Below are 19,195 nucleotides of genomic sequence, written 5' to 3' on the forward strand. Positions count from 1 at the left end.
GACACGGTGTTGGATAGTTCTGTCAAGAATGGTCTTGTGTATCGCCCTGCGAGTAATTCCGTCAACTGTTGATATGCTCTCCTTCTGAACACACTCGCGAGCTCCTATCTGTGTTACCCTCGAGAGACAACTGAGCTGGCACTGGCCATCCACTGGAAGAGCCGAATCCCCACGGGACTCAGCATATCCGTCTCGCCAAATGGGCGTCTTGCACGCCACTCTCATCAACGTCACCTACACCAACCTTACCCAATCAAGTATAACGACCGTCCTATCCGGTTCGACTTGGTCGAAGAAGCAGATCCCATGGCTGAGAGCCAGCAGGCATCATACCTTCTCGGCTTTTTTTTTTCGGTTCGTATTCCCTTGAGCATATGCCTCGAAGGCATCGATCAGCGTCGGTCCTATGGCCCTGTTCGTTGCTGCTGAGACTCCAAGGCTATACTCTACCGCTCGAGCGTCCGATCGAATTGAGTGGATGGGCATGATAGGGTGAATTCCCCGGCCAAACCTGGCGCCTTCTGCAGTATTTTCAGTTATGGGCCGGCTCTTAGAGTTGGTGCTCGCGTTGACCTCGAAAGAAGTCTGCGCCGCGAGCGGGAAAATACCCAGAATACCAATTCCAGGCAGCAATTGATCCTGATCCCGTCGAGTCACACAAACAAGCCAGATTTGATAGCAACCCAACCAACGAAGACGGCCACGCGGAATAAGGAATAACAACACTAACTTGGGTTTCCGGTACAAATGCCGAATTCCCTTGACAAGGTATTAGCCGCAGTATCGTCAGGTATGAGAAGAACGATTAGGATCAAAGAGGGTTTACAGACAAGAATGGGGATACAGCTAGGACGGAGCTGTTGAGATGGGTTTCGTCTATACACCTTGGCTCCAGATGCGCAGCATTGAAGAAGGAGCAATAGCGGCCTGGCTCCTTCGATATTTCCAGAGATCAGTGGTATCGACTCAAGGATAGCCCAGTGTGCTGAGGTCGCTGTGGTTTAGCTCTTCAGTTCAACCGGGCAAATCACAAGTGGACCGGGAAGAACCGGTATACCCTCGGACCCGACGCTACCAGAGAAACCAACGATGCTCCTGCCTAGAACACGCGCGGTAGTAGCACCTGTGCGTCCGCCACGGTATATTTCCTCTAGTAATGATGCTCAACCGCATATTAGCTCGACCACTGAAGAAAGCTGCTACAGCTTGAATTGAGATATAGAACCGGATACTCTCGGAAGGCTACTTCTGCCAGAACCGGCTGCCCGGTAAGAATGATCGGATAGAAAGGCTAATATGCAAAGAGATGATTGTAATCCGCATAGCAGCCCAGGTAATAGAGCCAGGATTCTGTCAAGGGTCCATCCAATTGTAAAGTCTATTGAGAATCCCGGAGATTAAAGCCGAATGTTCTGGACTCGCCTCAAGTGCAGCTGCTTCGATCGGCAAGACGACGGCCTGGCGGGGCTTTGTTGATAGTCCAAACCGTAATATCGGCCGTCTGCAGCCCAAAACATGTCAGGACAGGCTTCTTTGCCCCAGTATGGATTCGAAAATGTACTGTAATTATCCTGTGGTTGCACAGGAGGCTGCATCGGGAGACGTATCAGCCACTAGCACGGGTAAAAGTCAGCAGGCAAAAGGAATAATTCGCGTTCTGATTATGAAGGACCAGAGCCGTGCATTAATCGGAAAGGCACCAATGGGCGCAATTTGGTAGCGATGCTACTTCTGAGACAGGTCCAACACATTCCCACCCAGGTTAGAGAACTCGGCCCTCGTTAGAGCCTTGTTCGAACCTTAACGTAGGAACGGTCATGAATAAACGAACAGCTCCTCAATCCGAGTCTTTCGGGACTGGACTCCAGTCGAATAAGAGAAAAGAGAACGAACAGATGCCTTCGAAGATGCTCTGTCATGTCCATCGGCCAACGTAATGATGACTCCGTGAGGACTGGCCTCTCTGATTCGCAAGCTGGTGCTCTGGAATTTACCTAGCAACCCGATAAAGTCTTGGCCCAGTACTCTGTAACTGGAACAAATGCGAAGTTTTTTAAAGGTTTGTTGCTTAGGTAGACACAGCCCTGTCAGCCATATCTTAGTAAAGTACGGAGTAGCAGAGGAAGGAGATGTTCGGGGCGTTGTCGGTACCCGGCTTTCGTTCCATCGTTCTATCGTTACCAGGACCAATAGAGCTCAGTTCCTGCTCTGACGAAGAAAGATGACACCGCACTGGCGCTGACTATCATGATGAGCCATAGAAACAGAAAATTGTGGAGGAGACGGACGACTGAATCGGTTGTTGGTTGTTGGCGCAATAATAACAATGGTTGTTAAATGGTTGTAAATAAGAAGGTACCAGTCGGCATGGCACTAATCCCTTTTTAGCAATTCCCTGCACGTGCCATGAACCCTCCCGGCACTAAGAGGATTTGCCCATGGCCCATGGCCCAGTGATTCTGAAATTCTGAATTAATTTTGATAGACTAAGGTACAGTACTTATTTAACACTTACTAAGAACAGTTAGTACGGTCGGTACCTATACATCTGTAATGTATTTAGTCTCCCACAACCGTTCTTGCTTTTGTATCCGCGATCACGTTTGTGGAAAATGCATCCCTGCAATCACCATGTCCAATTGTTCGTCCTGAAGATCTCAATAGGTTTGTTTCTGTAGATTGGCATTGTCACGGCAGAGTTCTCGAGTTCTCTAGTAGAGAGATCTCATTCTCATGCTGAGATGCGCGTGAGATCATACCGTATCTCCTTTCAACCATGGGTCCATGGGTCCATCGATAGATCATTATCCCAATCAGCGGGCCCAGCTCTCAAGTTAACCCTGGCTTGAAATAATGCAACGTCCTTCACGTCCCAGTCTTGTCTTGACTCTCGGCCCCCCTCCCCCTCCCCCCACCCCCCTGTTCAAGGTTACTATGGGATTCGCGCCGCATCCCGCGGGCACGTCCTGCACGACATCCATCCTCCACTAGGGACTGACTCTATACGCAGAATTTGCAGTCCTTCAATGACTGGCTTCGAGGGAAAAATCTCACTCGGACACTACCAATGATGACTTCTTGGCGGCTTATTTCAGCACCGTGCATATCACATCTGGACCAACTAGCTTCCTGCAGGTCTGGCCGATCATCCAGCCACAGAAAACCTCTCCCATTAGGAAGAAAGAGGGGGGAAGGAATAAGAAAACATTGACCAAAATGTCCAGATGAAACAACAAAAAACAAAAAACAAAAATCCCCCACTTCCGCAAACTCCATTCCTTTCCAGATCCAGTGAAGTCACTTAGGCTGTCTTACCTGGCAGTGGGCCTAATCAATTCTGGAAAACATGCTGTGCGCAGCACATGTACGCTCCACACCGAGAATCGGTAGGACTGGAAAGGGGTCGTTGTCGCTGAAGTGCATGCGATTCGGTCAAAATATCTAACCGAATCAAAAGAGGCATCCTATCCATGCTACTGCAGTTTATACAGGCTGCATATCTGAAGTCATGGTTTTCTCAGGCTATGTCGGTGAACGGACAACCACCACGGGTCACGGTATTCAAAATCGACCGTTGGATCGAAATCTGACGATCGCCCTCTATTCATGCAAGACTCGCTGCTGCTCGTGCCTTGAGAATATTCAGAGATTGCGAGGGAAGTGATCGCAAAGAGGAGACTTCTCTTGAACATGGCTTCTTTTTTTTTCGGGACCACTTACCCAGCACGGTATGGCTAGACGGCGTACATCGACCCTTCGTCGACGGCCCTGAGAGCTATTGGCTATCTGCATCTGCCCAAGCTCAGTAGTGTTATCGACAATCCCCATCATGGGACTGGGGTCTGCACGGATTCCCGGGGCAATGATCGCCGCGAATCGGTTCTAGTACCATCTTTTTCGGTCTTGCTGCACTCTGCCGTTCGTCGGGTGTTCACACACTAGGACAGCTGACTTCAACAGTAATGTTCTGTATGGAGTATAGAACAGTTCACCAATCAAGCTGCCGGTTGAACTATGTCGAAGTTGGAGTTCATTCCACACTGAGTTTGTGCAGCGCTAAATTTGCCTGGACTTGGGTCAGAGAGATGTCACATGGAATCTGACCAATGTTGTGTGTCTCCAACGGTTTTTGACAGGGTCCAGCTTTTTTTCGCGTTTTTCTTTTTCTTTTTTAATCTTTCCTGCACTAGTTGGGATGAGACGTCAATCTTTCCCTCGAAGGTCGTTGCTCTGTTTCTGGTTGAGGGGTTTACCCTTCTTTCCTTTTTCGTCCTTGAGTCGAAAAAGAAAAGAAATCGATGCGCATCAATTCGCGGACGAGAACGTGTTGAAGAGAGGGAGGTGGAAACTGAGGGCACGCGCGCCCGCAAGACAGACAGACAAGAAGTATCAACAGAGAACAAGCCAGAGGAGCAAGATCAGCAATGAACAGCACAAGGCTTTTATCTATCAACCTGCACATCAGGAGTACATAAGCTTCTTCTTCTCAAAGGCCAGGTGCACCCATTGTAATCCACTGTTCTTTATTCTTGATCTACGCAACAGTGAAGTTGGAACAAGGAAAGTTTTTGGGCCCTGGCATGGTCTAGCTCAACAGCAAACTCGTGGCGAGGGTGGTATTTGTTCTCAAGCTTAAATGGGTAACCTGGAGCTTCAGGGCTTGTGCACAACGATCCTCTGCAGACCATTTCCGCCGCACAACTACCAGGGTCGCTTATTGGGTGCCGTAAAGGGGCCAGCCTAGGTAGACAACGGAGACTGAAGTGCGCGTCTTGAGGGTGTGGGCAGGAGGAGGAACCGTGAGCAAAGCATCTTCATCCAACATCCAAAAAATCAATATCAAGCGAGCAGTTCCCTCGCAACAACTGTCGGCTCAGCCCTGCCTTTTCCTCTGGATCATTCGGCACTGGAGAACGGTCTCAACAATCCTCGACCTTCCGAGCGCTGCGCCAGGTCTTCTATTTAATCTCCCGAGGAGCAGGACTCTATTGTCTCCAGCCGCCGTCCTCTTGACGTGGATTACCGACTTTCTGGGACAACCGATCTACATATACATAGGGTTGCAGCTGAGAATGAAAACCTGCATCAACTGATGCAAGATAGTCTCCCTCTGCTGAGCTGAGCACATTCCAGTGAGTCTCATCATCTCTGTTTCCTGTTCTCTCGCATCGGGAGTCTCCGTGCCTCTCGTCTTTCCCTTCTCATTCTCCTCCTTGGAGTTCGGCCTTGGAACTACGCTTTACTTCGGAGCCGAAACAGTGTCATTCCTGGTGATGCTTCTCATTGCCATGACATGAGTCATAGAGATGTCACTGGCTGCATGAAACCTGCAAGCTTTGGTGTTTTGGAAGACTTTTCGTCAAGACCTGCTGGACATCTGCAGCGCGATGGCTAGCAACAGGGGTGTATTGGCTCCGTTCATTGTCTACGTCAATATTCCCGTACCGTTCATAAACCTGCCAAAGGCCCCCATGTCTTCTTAGTCACTGTCCTCGAGGGCATATGTCGATGCTGCTTTCATGCTTCTTTTTTTTTCTCTCTCTTCTTCTTCCCACCCATGCTGCTTATTGGTTTCAGCTCTTCTCAGCCCGTTTTCTTTTCACTGGTCTAATGCTTCTATTTCACAAACCCAACCCCCCTTCATTTTATATCTCTTCGCAGGGGATTTAAGCGACAGGCCTGCTTAATGGGTTTGGCTGTTTTCTTTGAGATTTCATTGCTCTATGCCTTTTGTTTCTCTAGCAGGTGTGTCTCTAATAGATAAGCCTAACTCTGCTGCCTTGAAGCTAGGATCCTATTGCTCGACCAGAACGCTGAAGGCGGACAAAATCTCCGGGTAAGAGCGACGACCTATTCCAAACCGCGCGGTTGCGAGCCTCACGGGCAGGCCTCACTGACAGCGTCTAACAGCTGCGCTCTCACCCTATATAGTGTCATCCAGGTCTAGTTTTGACAAGGTCCTTTCGTCGCTGCTCAGCTTAGGCTGACAATCAAAATCGGAGACGCCCCAGGCACGAACCCGTCTTTGAGCTTAGTTTGCTAAATCCTCAAAAGTTTATCTATTGATCTTCGTGACTCTTTTTCTTCTTTTATCATTGCTGGCTTTTTTGCCCCCTGTTCTCTCTCTCTCTCTATTTTTCGCTTATTCTTAAGGAGGTTTTCTATCTTTCGAGGTAGTTACCCTTCTGTGGCTTTTCCCAATGAATCATTGTAAGTGGTTCTGTCTCTTATTTTCCTGACATTCCTTACCCTGGCACCTGGCAAGATTTCCGTCAATTCCATGATGCGGTCTCAGCGGCCGACTAGGCTCGTGACCTCCCCCCCAGTCGCGATTACTTCTGACAGGCAGCCGATCTACATCCGTGGGAAGGGTGACGTTAAGATTCTCTTTTTTTTTTTTTTCCCTACCTACACTTCAAGCTTCTATTTCGGTTACACAATTTCAGAATGCCCGATTTCCTTGAATTCGCATGACATCAAGGATTACTGCTTCCTACTTCCTTGGCTGACAGGGAGTGAAATTGAACCCTTTCCTCCATGCTGGTCTGGCGGAAGCTAAATCTTCTTGTACCTTTTTGTCAGTTACTATTATTCATTTTCATTTCCTCTTTCATATTTCTTCTAATTTCTTTTTCCTTTTCCTTTTTTTCTTTTTTTTTTTTTCTCTCTTCCGTTTCTTTTTTTGATTTTTAATTTCTCGCTCTCATCCACTGCCTCTCTCTCTCTCTCTCGCGTGCGGGGGGAGAGAGAGAGAGAGAGAGAGAGACCCAATGTGGTGATAGTATTTCTCTGTCTTTCCTTCTCTATTCCTTCATGCTCCCCTCCATTTTTCTTCCCCTGCTGGCAACTGTCCAAAGCCATCCTGCTAACCATGGGTTTATTGTCAGCAACTCTTCTGCAAAACTCATTTCCACTGGATGGTCCCCTCAATAATGACGGAGACTACGCGGGGGCGCAACGGCCGTTTTCTGGATCGACAGCTTTTTCAATGGACGAAGAAGAAAATACCCGGAGAGGTGGCGCCGTTGGCCATCCTCTCGCGCAGCCTGTCTCAATACCTGCTACCAACGGTTTGCGATACAACACACAGCAGACTGCACTGCAGGATGTACCGTAAGTTCAGTTCTCTTTCAATCCAGGCTATCCTCGTGCTCCACTTGTCCCGCTTGCAGCCACTAGTTGCAGCATTTCCTTCTTGTCCAAACAGCCTGACTACCGAGTAGCTCGCTGTTCAACTCACCCTCTCTCTGTGTTGCTGTCATGCTGCTTCTGCCTCTTTGGATTAGTCCTTCTTATTTTATCTTATTCTATTTTTCTGGATTGGATTTTCTTCCTTTCAACCTCTGAATACCTGTCCTATTATTATCTCATGTTCATTTTCCCAATTTCTTCTGATATTCCGTTTCGGCCTGTTATCCTTATTTCATCAAAGGTTGGGGTCTGGTAGCCTGTTGCTTGCAGGGTGCATTGACTTGTTGCTCCCTGGTCACATCCTTGGACCCTTCGCCTCGCTTCTGATACGCTTATACATGCCTTGCAATCATGATGCGTTGGAAGCCAATGAACTATACCTGGCCTTTCTGTTGTCCTATCTTATTTTGGCCCTCGTTGCCGCCAATCTCTCCAGACTTTTTGACACCTCTCCCACCGACACAGCATCATGACTAAATAGATTCACAGCTACGCAGCGTCGCCAACCATGATTATGAGCCCTACTGACTCGTGCTCTGGTTTGTCTCCATCTCACCCTAGCCATCTGCTCTTCGTCTTTGGCTGTTTGAGCTCGTAGCTAATGGGTGTGCTTCCTAGCAGAGACCTTCTCTTCCACATCCAATTCTATCTACTCACATTCACCCGGCCTATCCTATGATAGAATTTCCGATTTTAGATCCCATCGAGTACCCCCGGCGCTGTAAGTCTGTCTATAAACTCGATGATTCATTCTCAACATGGGTTGATTGATAAGAAAATTTTGGGATCCATTTAGTCAACCACCGACCAACATGTCGCCCAGCGTACCATCGCAAGCCACTGCAGTTTCGGTGGGGAGATCCGACAATTATTCAGGCTATGCACTTCATCGCGGAACGTTTCCATCATTGTCTGCCCTACCCGAGATGAGTAGGATGGCTCCTTATACGACAACACCAAGAGCACTCGAGGGTCCTAACGAGCGTTCGCTTTTTGGGCAGTCGACAAACCTGCTGATCGATCCTGTTCAGCGCTTGGCGCAGCCCATGACGGATGCACCTCCATTCCATGAGACCAATGTCATTCACCCCATCATCTCAGGCAATCAAACAATTAGACCTGAGATACAAGCGAAAATTCACAAGGGATTTTTCCAAGTGGACGAAAAGTGGACCTGCTATCGCCGCAACTATTTCTCTGTCTCGTGTTCCTTTTCTTTATGCCCTATGCCTCACGGTCCTCTTTACCTCAAATTTTCCGAGCAATCAACGGCAGAGCGCATCCTGTCATTTTCTATGTCTATTTCGGCAATAGTAAATGCACAATGCGGGGAGCCTCGAGAGCTGGTTCAGCACACCCCGAAACGAGATAAGCAGTCGGAAAGAAAACCAGGGAAGATCGTGCTTCAACCGTGCCAACCTTCGCCATTAGCCCTGGGCCACGGTGGGGCATCCAGCAGCAGTCCTCACGGCTACTCACTCACACAGTCGGCCGGAATACCGATGGAGTATACTTCCACGTACGCTGGGGCCCCGCAGCCGTCACAGCCCCCAACACAACACACTTTTGAACGCATCCAATTTCAGAAAGCGACGGCAAATAATGGCAAGCGACGGGCTCAACAGCAATACTACAATCTGGTGGTAGAGCTATATGCAGAAGTCTCCCATCCGGTGGGTGGAACTGAGACCCAGTGGTTTAAGATAGCCCGCCGACTTTCTCACCCCATGGTCGTTCGTGGTCGCTCCCCGGGCCATTACAAAGATGGCCGACGCGATAGCTCAACGAGCATGGGCCCAGACGGGGGGAGTGGTGGCTCGGGCGACGGCACCGGAGGCGCTGTCCTACCCCCGGGCATAGGACAGGCTGCACGGTCTCACTTGACCTTAATGCCGTACGACGCTTCTCACCGCGGCGGTCCACAATATCCTCGCACCGATTACCATCAAATGACAGCGGCAGACCAGTCACCGCTCAGCGAAAGCCCGCATATATCTTCATCTTCCTCATCAGCGTTCGACCTGGGGCTCATTACGGATACGATGGACCCCATGGATTCGATGAAAAGTACGACTAGTATAGATTCATATCAGGATCCTGGCTACCATGTTCTGAATGGCCGAAAGCCCGGCAGCCAGTACCGCCACCACCTGCCGTCTTTTGACTACGACTCAATCACTAAAAGCAGCGACGAGACCGGCAACGGGTTCGCGGACACTTACGACCCTATGGTCTCGTTTGTCCCCAACGACCAGCATGAGTCGTCGCATTATCTGAAACAACCTTCTCGAATGGCTCCAAATCTCTTCCACCATTCCACGAGCAGTGGGTATGATCCTGTCTACTCAACGCGTGCCAGCGACGGCAGTCCTTACGGTCGCTTTTCAAACTCCCAGAGTCTGTGCGCTTAGCAGTTGGCGTTTTCGGTTTGACCCTGACTTGCCCTTCCCGTTACGCTCCTTTTAGCTGATGAACCTTGACCTCTAGTCCTGTGGACTCCGTTTTCTCCTTGTACCGCCTCCTACATCCCTTCTCTTCTATTCTCAGCCTTCTCTCATTGAAAGCTCAAACACTATCACTATAGGCAGGATCAAACTTGACGGGTCATTGTGGTCGCACTTTTGCCGTTATTTTGTCCTTCCTTTTCTTATTCCTCTTCTTCTTTCTTTCTGTTTCTCCTTCTCTTTCCATATGGATTATTGTGAACTATTTTTCCTGGTGGGAAAAAGAAAAGATTTTCGGATGCTTGTGATGGACTTTCCGAACAAAGCCTTCTATGTGTTCGATATAGACTGGCAGCTTGAGTTCATTGACATTTTCCATGTAGCCAAGGCAAGCGAAATTGCATTGATTATTCGAGAGAGCTAACCTATGCGAGCCTCTTCTTTGTTGCTTTGTCGAGGAGTTGCTAAGGTTTCCGCATCTACCCCAGCCCATCAGGTTCATTTCTTTTTGTGTCTGTATTGACTTTTAACCCATAGCGGGTCTCTTTCCTTTTCCCCCGCGAGGAGTAGTAAGCCACCAAGGACCTGTCCTCCCCCCTCCCAGGGTATCAGATCAGGGAGACAGAATCCCCTCCCGAGATAAGAAACCCCGATAATAGGGACAACAAACGCATGGAGTCTGAGCGAATGCACGATAAAACCCAAGAAACAGGGAAATGCAACCTTCGCGGCCCAATAATTGGCTCTGGCGGGGGTTCAGAAATTCTCCGATATGTTGCCCTACTTGGGACTAATTTGAGGGTCGCCGCTGTCAGGCCAACCTAATGATGCATGTCAAACCGACATGGGGGTGGGAGGAAGGGGAGAGGGGAAGATCGAGAGTGTACCGGCACGGAAAAAAAGCAATTAAAAAAAAGGAACAAGAAAGAACCGAATTCGATCCATACTCAAAGAAGCAAATGAACAAGCCTGCCAGATGGTGGGGGCAATTGGAAAGTGGACATCTGGCTGATATCCGTTTGTGATAGGAGCAGGGGGGAGGGGGGAGGGAGACGGATGTGCCTCTCAGTCGAAAAAGGCTGGACTTGCTTGATCTCCTCCCAGGCTTCATCTGCCATGCGCCATTCCCCGATCAGTCCAATGGACAAGATGGACAAGATGGACAAGGAGGCTTGGAGGACTGGTGGTGTCGGGGAGACTCCAAGAGAGAGAAACAACAGCAATAGGAAATAGAAGGAGAGGGAGGGGAAGGAGTCGGGAAGGGACAGAGTCAGACGAGCTCAGTCAGCCCCAATGATGATTGATGATGATGAGGAGGAGGAGGAGGAGGAGGAGGAGGAAGATCGACAAACTTTGGAAGACTTGCTTCCATACAGACAAAAAGTAAGAAGCATGTGTATGTGTATTTACAGTACTTTACTTTGTGTACTTCCGTACAATGAATGGACGGGATGACCCGGTACCTGCCAAGTTTGGCGGCCGGCCACCACCAGCAGCAGCAGCAGCAGCAGCAGCAGCTGGTGCTCACTGCTCATTGACACTGACTAACTCTCTTTGAGTCATTGAATCTCACCTCCTTTTCCCCTTCGAGCTCCCTGGCCCCGCCACTTCCAGTCCTTTCCGTCTCTTCTTTGTTCTAATTTCTTCCTTCTCGTTGTCTTGTTGTTGTGTTTGTTGAGTGGAGAAAGTGGAGTGGGTGGGCGCTCTACTCATACCTACAGTCAACGAAGTCAACGAAGTCAACGAACCACTAGTTACAGTTTGCCCGGCAATTCGTCTTTGACTTCCTTTGCGGCTCAACGGGCTTGCTTGCCACCCCCCCTCCCCCTCCCCAACTCCATAGCCTCCGATCTCTCGACTGAGTACAGACAGTACTTCCAGTCTCGCCCATCGCGTTTCAGTTCAGTCCAGTATATTCCCGTCTCTCGGTCCTCAATTCACCGATCCATACGGGCGGTCCGGGATAGAGATGCTTCCTTCTTCCACAGCTGCGGATGACAAGACTGGAGCGACGTCAAAAAAGGAACATGCGACTAACGCGATGATCGCCCACCCGATGCGTTCCATGATCGACCGGACATACATTAGGCCGCTGAGTAAATCGCATTAGGAAACCCGCATCGTTCCCTTCTTGTTGCCTCTTCTTAAGAGGCTTAGCGCTCTCGCTCCCTCTCAACCCCAGCACGGTACGATGCAGCTCCCACGCTCAATAGTGGTCAGACAGATGGTGCTGCGGGAAACTCTAAAGTACATCAGGTACAGTACATACATTACCTACTCCTAGGTATGACTTTCACCCATTCAAGACTGAAAGTTCTATGGAGTGCTGGTTGGCTGCTGCCTCCACTAAACTTACCGCTCTCGGCACGTTCCGGTGCCGTTCCAGACGATCTCATTTATGTACTCCGTTACTAAGTATCTCTCAATCAAGCTGTAGGCGGTCCGCAAACGCAGACATGGGTGCTCGAACTTCTATCCTCGACACCACTCTTGGGAAAGCTTTGCCTCTTTGAGAGTTCAGCATTTGGATCCGCAATGAGAAAAGAGACTTTATTCAATGATTTCCCAACGAAATGGGCAATAAATGGAAAGAGCCAGGAAGGGAATACGCGATACCCTGCCAGGTGCTCTCTTGCCATCAACTTATTTTCAGAATGAACCCACATACATACATGCTCAAGCCCCGTTCTCTCATCTGATTTCGAAAGCCAGGATACAGCGATCATTCCTAGAACCACATGCAGCTGGTCCAGCCTGCAGCAGCCGAGACATCATCAGAGATCACATTAGTCCGACCCGATTGTTTTCGTTCAAATGGCTTATCGATTCTAAACGGTGGCAAGTGGGGGTGCCGTGGCTACCGAAGCCAGACAGTCTCGGCGCAATAAAGCTCCCCTAGAATAGCCCACCATGCACGTCGTACAAGGGAGTAGGGAGGAGGGAAAGGGTCCGACAGAAGACGATCGGCTCCAGGCCCTCCTGTGAGCTACCGCGTTGCCTTCCGGCCACGACACCTTTTCCGAAGCGTGGTGCGACTATCGTGATGAATCCAATCCTTTCGCAGTTTCACCGCATCATCTCTGATCCTTGAGCAAGGTATGAAGCCTATCGCCTTGCACAATTCAACCAACGGTCAATGTGGCGGGGCCACTGTTCCTTCGAATTTACCCGCCCACCACGAAAAAGGCGACAGGGACGCTTCGTTCCATTGATCGTCTAGCGCGGTTCATGTGGGAAAAAGGGGCCTTCGGCGAATTGCATGCGACAACAACCCAGGAAACATCTGAAGCAAAAGGAATTCTTGTATCCTGTATGTCCGTTGATCCTGAGTCGTGGGTCTGGTTTCCAGCCTGGGCTTGTGTCGAATCCGAGACCATGGGCCACGGCCGGTTGAGATCCCTGGCAGGAAGAGAAACAAACCCACCATGCACACCCCTTGTGTGTATGGGCTACTCTTCGCGTCAATACTGGCCTTGCGTTAACCAGTCCCATTGCGATGCTGGCGGGGCGGTTGAGTCCCGAAACTCCTGGGCTCAAACTTCGAATGGTCACTTCCAGTCACCTGGTGACTGCGTCCAAGACCAGCTGTCTAGAGGGAATGACTCGATGCTCATTCTCGATTTAGTTGCTTAGCTTGCTCTCACTTGGGAAGTGTTGTAGTTCTTCTTCAAGCCCTTTTCCTATTCGAACCGACGAAACCATAGCGATATTGTCGATCACCTATATCAACATACGAATGGCTGTCCCCAAACCTCATCCCAACACTGCATGCGTCAAGACTTCCATTTCACGAAACGGTTTTCCCGGATGTTGTGTCCCATCAACAAACTTCTGACAAGGCTCAACACGCGACGAGAGCCCAATGCCTCTGCCGAATGCCAGCTCAGTCAGTGCCCTGCACCGACATGCCGCCCAGTCTGCCATACCGCCCTCCCTCCTGGCTTCATTCTTCTCTAGCCCTCACTTCATGCCTTATTCGCCACCATGTCGTCTTATTCCTTGAATCTTGCGTCAAACACCCATTTCGCCTGCAAGAGCTGCAAGACGCTCATGTGACAGTGTTGCCAGTCCGCCCCTCGCCAGGTTTATGACAAGGCTTGGCAGAAAAGAAAAACTCGAGACCCCATCTCAGTTCAATGGACACACAAAAGCAGTTCTCCCTGTGGGGGTTTTCTGAAACCCATTGCCTCCCGCACATTGCTCTGAATCCAGATGTCGCGTAGCCTGGGCGGTACGGAACCCCCTTGATCAAACCGCCAAGGGGCCTCTATTTCAGCAGCCCAAGTTCCGTCCGGCTTGGGAAAATGAAACCTCCATCGCTCTGCCTCTCCTTTTCTTGGTATACCCCCCCAAAGGTCGAACCGGCAAATCCAGTCAATTCCCTTATTAATCTCTCTCGACCCTCGAGACCCGAACCGACAGTTTCCGGTCCAACTCCTGCTGCTCCTCGGGCGTCGGGGTCAGGCCCATCGCCCCCTCCACCTGCGGCGTCACCCACAGGCCAATCGCCGCCCATGCCATGGCGCCGACGCCGAAGAGGGCCCGCGTCTTGGGGGAGAGGCTTTTGTACGAGCTAGAATGACACACCCAAGTTAGTCTAGAGCTATAAAAAAAAGGTTGAGTGGGAGGTAGGTAAGGTAAGTAGAGGGTGTGTACGCTTCTCCACGAAGGAATGGCAACGATCGTAGTTGTCCCAACACCGACAAGACGAAAGGTGAGGGTTAGAAAGGTAGCAGAACAAACCTCCAGAACGACATTGTGGCGCGGGAATTCCAGTAAGTGGAGAGCAAGCCTGGTGCAAGAGAGCGAGAGCAATTACTGCGCGGCAGTCGAGCAGGCCCTTCCGCAGACGACAATATACCGTGGATTCAATACGGAGCTTGATTCGAAGTGGGCAGGCAGACAGTAGGCCGGGTCTGGCACTGCAGGAGGATCTTGCCCTCTTTTGGGATGGGACTGCGCTAGGCTTTATTGGGCTTAGTGCTATAGTACCTACTCTTTCGTCGTAGCTATACGGACTCGGTACTTAAGCCACATCGACGTCAACTACCTTTTCCATTACACTTTGGGATGCGGATTTCACTCTTATGGAGATTTGAGGGTCGACTCAGTATAGAGCCGAGATTTTGTGCTGGATTACTCTGTACGGAAGAGAGGCAATTGGTTACTTGGGAATGGGTCAACATAATTGGAATGAGCGGAGAGTCCTACCGCGGCAGTGCGACAGCACAGTACATACAGCACTGATGTGGCGCGCGAGGTCTTATTGCCTCGACATCACTGACTGGCTCATGCACCAATGTTTATACGATGGGAACGAGCAAAAACCGAATTGTTCCATTTATCCAATAGCCTCGCCTACTTTTCCTAGACCCTGAAAAAGAACAAGCCGAAAATGACTGGTAGAGAGATAGAACCTAAAAGAATTTTGTAGGAAAGAGCAATGTGATACGCCGAATACATGTTGAGGAGGAGAGATAATAAAGACCATCACATATACACTTATCACGTCGGGAAATCACAGATAAGATCATTCAATTAGAGCAAGCCAGATAGACAACATGCGATGTGGCGAGTGACAATGCAGCATCACGACAACCAGCGCGGATATCCGTTTAGAGAAGTACACAAGGAAACAAGAAAAAAATAGGAAAGCACATAAGAATTGAAGTACAGAGAAAAGTGGCTCATGAAATCTCTCTATTTCTTGCCATAGGCACGGTCGACATCAGCCTGGAAACGATTGAGGATCTTCTTACGTTGAAGCTTCTGAGCGGCAGTCATGTAGCCCTGTTCGAATCAGAGAATGTTAGTCATTCTGCATAAATGAGCAAAAGTGTTTTGGTGTGCTTCTGCTTACGTTTTGAGGAGTCCACTCCTCGTCGGAGAGAATGACTCCGTTGATGATCTCAATACCCTTGAGACCGCCGGCCCGGCCAGCAGCCTGGAGCTGCTTGAGGACAATCGACTTCAACTTCTCATTGTGTGCTAGGGTCTCCAGATTGTCGCCCTCGATACCATTATCCTTGGCGATCTTCTTCAACGCGGGCTCAAGGGGTACGATGATGGCAACCGGCTTGTCTTGGTCCTGTGCGGCGTAGACACAAATGTTGCCCACCACAGGAGACGACCGGTAGACAGACTCGAGCTTCTCCAAAGCAATGTACTCACCGTTAAGAGTCTTGACCAAGTTCTTCTTGCGGTCAATAATCTTGATGTGACCATATTTGTCGAACTCGCCAATATCGCCTGTCTTGAACCACCTGTCTTCAGTAAATGCTTCCTTCGTCTCGTCCTCGTTCTCCCAATAGCAGCTGCTAACACTGGGTCCGCGGATGTAGATCTCTCCCTGGGGCGGGTTGTTCTTGGCAAAGTAGCCGGCATCGGGGAAGTCCACGAGCTTCATTTCGATCGATCCCGGAATTTCACCCAGAGCGTCCGGGTTCCAGGCCAGAGGATCGTTCAGGGCACCCATTGCCGACGTTTCAGTCAACCCGTAGCCGCTGATCATGGGAGCGATAGCCATGGACAGGAATTTCTGCGTATCTTTCGAGACGGGTCCACCGCCGTTCATCATGATGCGCAAGCGGCCACCGGTCGCTTCCTTGAGCTTGCGGAAAACAACAGCATCGAGAATTCCAGCACCCATGTCCACACCAGGGAAGCCAGCAGTCATGAGGAAGTTCTTGGCGGACATGGCTCCCCAGAACATGCCCCTGACAAGGAAGTTGTTCTTGTTCAGGTTGTTGAGAACACCCTTCTTGACCGACTCCCACACAGCGGGCACACCAACCAGAATCGTGGGCTTCAGTTCGCGAATGTCTCCCTTGCAATTACGCATAGAGGTGTCCGAAAGAGTGCGAGGGTTTCCGTAGCCCATAGTACCACCCCAGAATAGGCAAAGGTTCTCAAACATGAATTCGAGGATATGGGCCTGAGGAAGATATGTCAAAAGCGAATCGGAGGGTCCGATGTAGGGTCCGACAATCGCGTGAATACCCGCACCTATCCTCTGGTCAGTTCTGCGGACATCAGGCAAGAAGCATAGATCGATTTGCGGACTCACATGCGGAGACGACGTTAGCCTGGGTCAAAGAGACACCCTTGGGAGGTCCGGTTGAACCAGAAGTGTACATGATACAGCACAGATCCTCGCGACTGGGAGGCACCGGGTCCACGGGGTTCTCCTCGCCTAGCTTGCGCAATTCCTCGATGCTGATAACATTCAGATAATCAAACTCCGACTTGAGCTTATCCAGGTCTTCCTTCTTAACTTCCTGATCGGTGTTGTAGATGACATGCTTGATTGACTTCACATCCTTGAGGACGTGAGCCACCGAAGGGATGAGGCCAGGGTCACAGAAGATGGCGAGACTGGACGTTTGAACCAGGGAGTGCTTCAAGCCTTCCTCGCCCAGGGTGTCATACGCAGTAACAACCGTCAGCGACTGGGATGCGGCACCTGTAACAGGACAATCCAATCAGTAAGGGATCCATCAACAATAAGACGTTCATGCGCAACGAACCGTGTGACATGGCCAGCCAATGTGCACTGTCAAAACCGCCACAGTTAGCGTTTCCCATCACCCGGATGATATCACCACCAGCACCGTAAAGTTACACGCGTACCTTGTTGCGCCGTAGAGATGGATTTTATCCGGCTTCTCCAAGCCGAGTTTGCGCAAACCACTACCAAGCTCAAGCGCCAACTTCTCGTACTCGTTGAAGGTCAGGAAGGTATAACCGCTCATCTCGAAGTAGGTCCATTCCTTGTCGACCTCCTTTTCCACGCCATCCACGATCTTCTTCACCTTCTTCTTCTCCACATGGGTCTTGACCAGGCGACGGGTGCCGACAGCCTTCGAGTTTCCGTACAGCCTCGCGGAGCGACGGAAGATCTCGTAGGTGGTGCCGGCATCCTCGGCCGGTCGCTCAAGGAGCCCATCTTTCGCGAGAGGCAGTCGACGAGGAATGGTCTCTCCTTCAACAGGTTCCACGCCGGGGACCTCCACCGAGAAAGGTGGCTTCTTGTACATGCGCGGTTGAATGCGCAGCTCCTTCAAGTTCGTCATGGCGACGGAGGGTTCAGCGCTCGGCGGGTCAGACTGAAGAGAGGATCTGTAGAAAATAGAGGGAGGTCTCTCTGTCAGCGACGAGGTGGAATTTGGGTTCGATTTGGAGGGTGGTTCATGGAGAGGCAAACGCCATGAAAGAGGGGGAACCAGAGGAAGGCTGCGGATAGCACAAAGTCAAAGGTCGACTTACAGTAAGCAAGTTCCGCTATGGGTCGGTTCCACACCGAGAAAGCTTCAATTCCAAGAAGTTGCCGGTCTAAGGGAGGAAAGGGAGGTAGATGGGATAACAGATTCAGATTCGGATCCAGATTCGGATCCAGATTCAGAGATAAGAATGTAATCAAGAGTATGGAGAAGAAGGCTGGGAATGGGGAGAAGGAGATGGACAGAAAATGAATGGGAGATGGGATGAGATGGGGAAGGGAAAAGAGAACAGAAGGGGAAAGAAAAGGTCGGGATAGGTGAAGCTAGCTACCTAGTAGCTACCTAGGTAGTAAGTTAGTTGGTAGTAACGTAGGTAGTTAACTTACCGCAGAGGTCTCCCGCGCTGCCAGCCTGGACTGAATCTTGTCTCTCTTACTTAGTTCGGACAGTGCAGAATAATGAAGTCAGTTTATTTGTGGCTGGGCGGGAAAAATGGTCAAGCCCCCCCTCTTTCCTGGTCCTTATTCGCGGCTACTACTTGGGTATGACGGAACCCGACGGAGCGAGTTGTTGGAATGGAGAATCGCCAAAAGAAAAGACAGAAAATTGGGATTGCCCCCATGGTACGGAGTACCGTCATTGTTATCATCTCTGGTCTTTAAGAGAAAGCACAAACAACTTTTTTCTCATCGCCATGGCTCTCTCTCAGTCATTTACGAGATCTGTTCTGGAACCGAACAAATCATTCGACGCTACGGAAGAGCAAAAGAGAGTCAGGAGCTCGGAAAGTGCACGAGGTGCTACAACAGTTAGGTACAGTCGCTAAATTCAACTTTGCAGGGTACAGACTGTACAGCAGTACTTAGTACATGTCTAGGCAGGATTGAAGGATTGCCGCGGTCCACAAGACTCCAGCAGCCCAGCCAGACTGTCAACAGTTCCAGGATACGAACTATGGAGTCATCCGCATATAACGGCGGATGTTATGACCTACAATGACGTCCCCATCGTCATTAAAGATCTGACAGGAAAGTCATCGAGCAATTTTTACCGACAGGGCCCATCTTAGTTAACAGAACATGATTGTCGCCCGCCCTTCGCATCTCTTAGGCTTCAGATCGCAAGTTCTAGCTTGGCACTGATTGTTTGAGGGTCCCTTACGCCGTACTGAGTCTACTCACATGTCACTGGAGAAAAAATCTCGCGTGGACCGAAGAATAGAATTCGATCACTGACATGACAGGGAAAAAGCAGCTTTCAGGGGATACTTGTGTAACTGGACGAGCATTAGTGCTGACGCCCACGGCCCGTCGGCTATAGTCGACTGTTGGTCACGTAGAC

At 50.1% G+C, this 19,195-nt stretch overlaps 5 protein-coding genes across 5 annotated transcripts; 3 read left to right on the plus strand and 2 right to left on the minus strand.

Moving 5' to 3' along the window:
• The first annotated feature begins 4,013 nt into the window (after nucleotides 1-4,013).
• Nucleotides 4,014-4,811, plus strand: BO72DRAFT_27675 (uncharacterized protein). Its single transcript, XM_040940243.1, has one exon. The coding sequence runs from the start codon at nucleotides 4,196-4,198 to the stop codon at nucleotides 4,634-4,636; it is 441 nt and encodes a 146-aa protein (XP_040795179.1). The 5' UTR covers nucleotides 4,014-4,195; the 3' UTR covers nucleotides 4,637-4,811.
• A 2,102-nt stretch (nucleotides 4,812-6,913) lies between these two features.
• BO72DRAFT_340862 (uncharacterized protein) lies at nucleotides 6,914-7,117 on the plus strand (the record flags this gene model as incomplete). The annotated part of the gene is made up of 1 exon (XM_040940609.1): nucleotides 6,914-7,117. A coding segment is annotated over one exon (204 nt), but the record flags the coding sequence as incomplete, so codon positions are not given.
• A 344-nt stretch (nucleotides 7,118-7,461) lies between these two features.
• BO72DRAFT_27764 (NDT80 / PhoG like DNA-binding family protein) lies at nucleotides 7,462-9,750 on the plus strand. Its single transcript, XM_040940250.1, has 3 exons — nucleotides 7,462-7,730; nucleotides 7,813-7,912; nucleotides 7,967-9,750. Exons 1-3 carry the CDS (start codon nucleotides 7,700-7,702, stop codon nucleotides 9,600-9,602), a joined length of 1,767 nt encoding a protein of 588 aa, XP_040795181.1. The 5' UTR covers nucleotides 7,462-7,699; the 3' UTR covers nucleotides 9,603-9,750.
• Nucleotides 9,751-14,021: 4,271 nt separating this feature from the next.
• BO72DRAFT_502158 (uncharacterized protein) lies at nucleotides 14,022-14,392 on the minus strand (the record flags this gene model as incomplete). The annotated part of the gene is made up of 2 exons (XM_040949032.1): nucleotides 14,022-14,208; nucleotides 14,379-14,392. The coding sequence occupies 2 exons, from the start codon at nucleotides 14,390-14,392 to the stop codon at nucleotides 14,022-14,024; spliced, it is 201 nt and encodes a 66-aa protein (XP_040795182.1).
• A 943-nt stretch (nucleotides 14,393-15,335) lies between these two features.
• faa4 (long-chain fatty acid-CoA ligase FAA1) lies at nucleotides 15,336-17,707 on the minus strand (the record flags this gene model as incomplete). Its single annotated transcript, XM_040941907.1, has 5 exons — nucleotides 15,336-15,425; nucleotides 15,496-16,640; nucleotides 16,702-17,097; nucleotides 17,162-17,187; nucleotides 17,265-17,707. 5 exons carry the CDS (start codon nucleotides 17,705-17,707, stop codon nucleotides 15,336-15,338), a joined length of 2,100 nt encoding a protein of 699 aa, XP_040795183.1.
• Nucleotides 17,708-19,195: the final 1,488 nt, after the last annotated feature.

This window comes from Aspergillus fijiensis (genome assembly GCF_003184825.1).
Source record: "Aspergillus fijiensis CBS 313.89 unplaced genomic scaffold BO72scaffold_111, whole genome shotgun sequence".
Classification (NCBI taxonomy): Eukaryota; Fungi; Ascomycota; class Eurotiomycetes; order Eurotiales; family Aspergillaceae; genus Aspergillus; species Aspergillus fijiensis.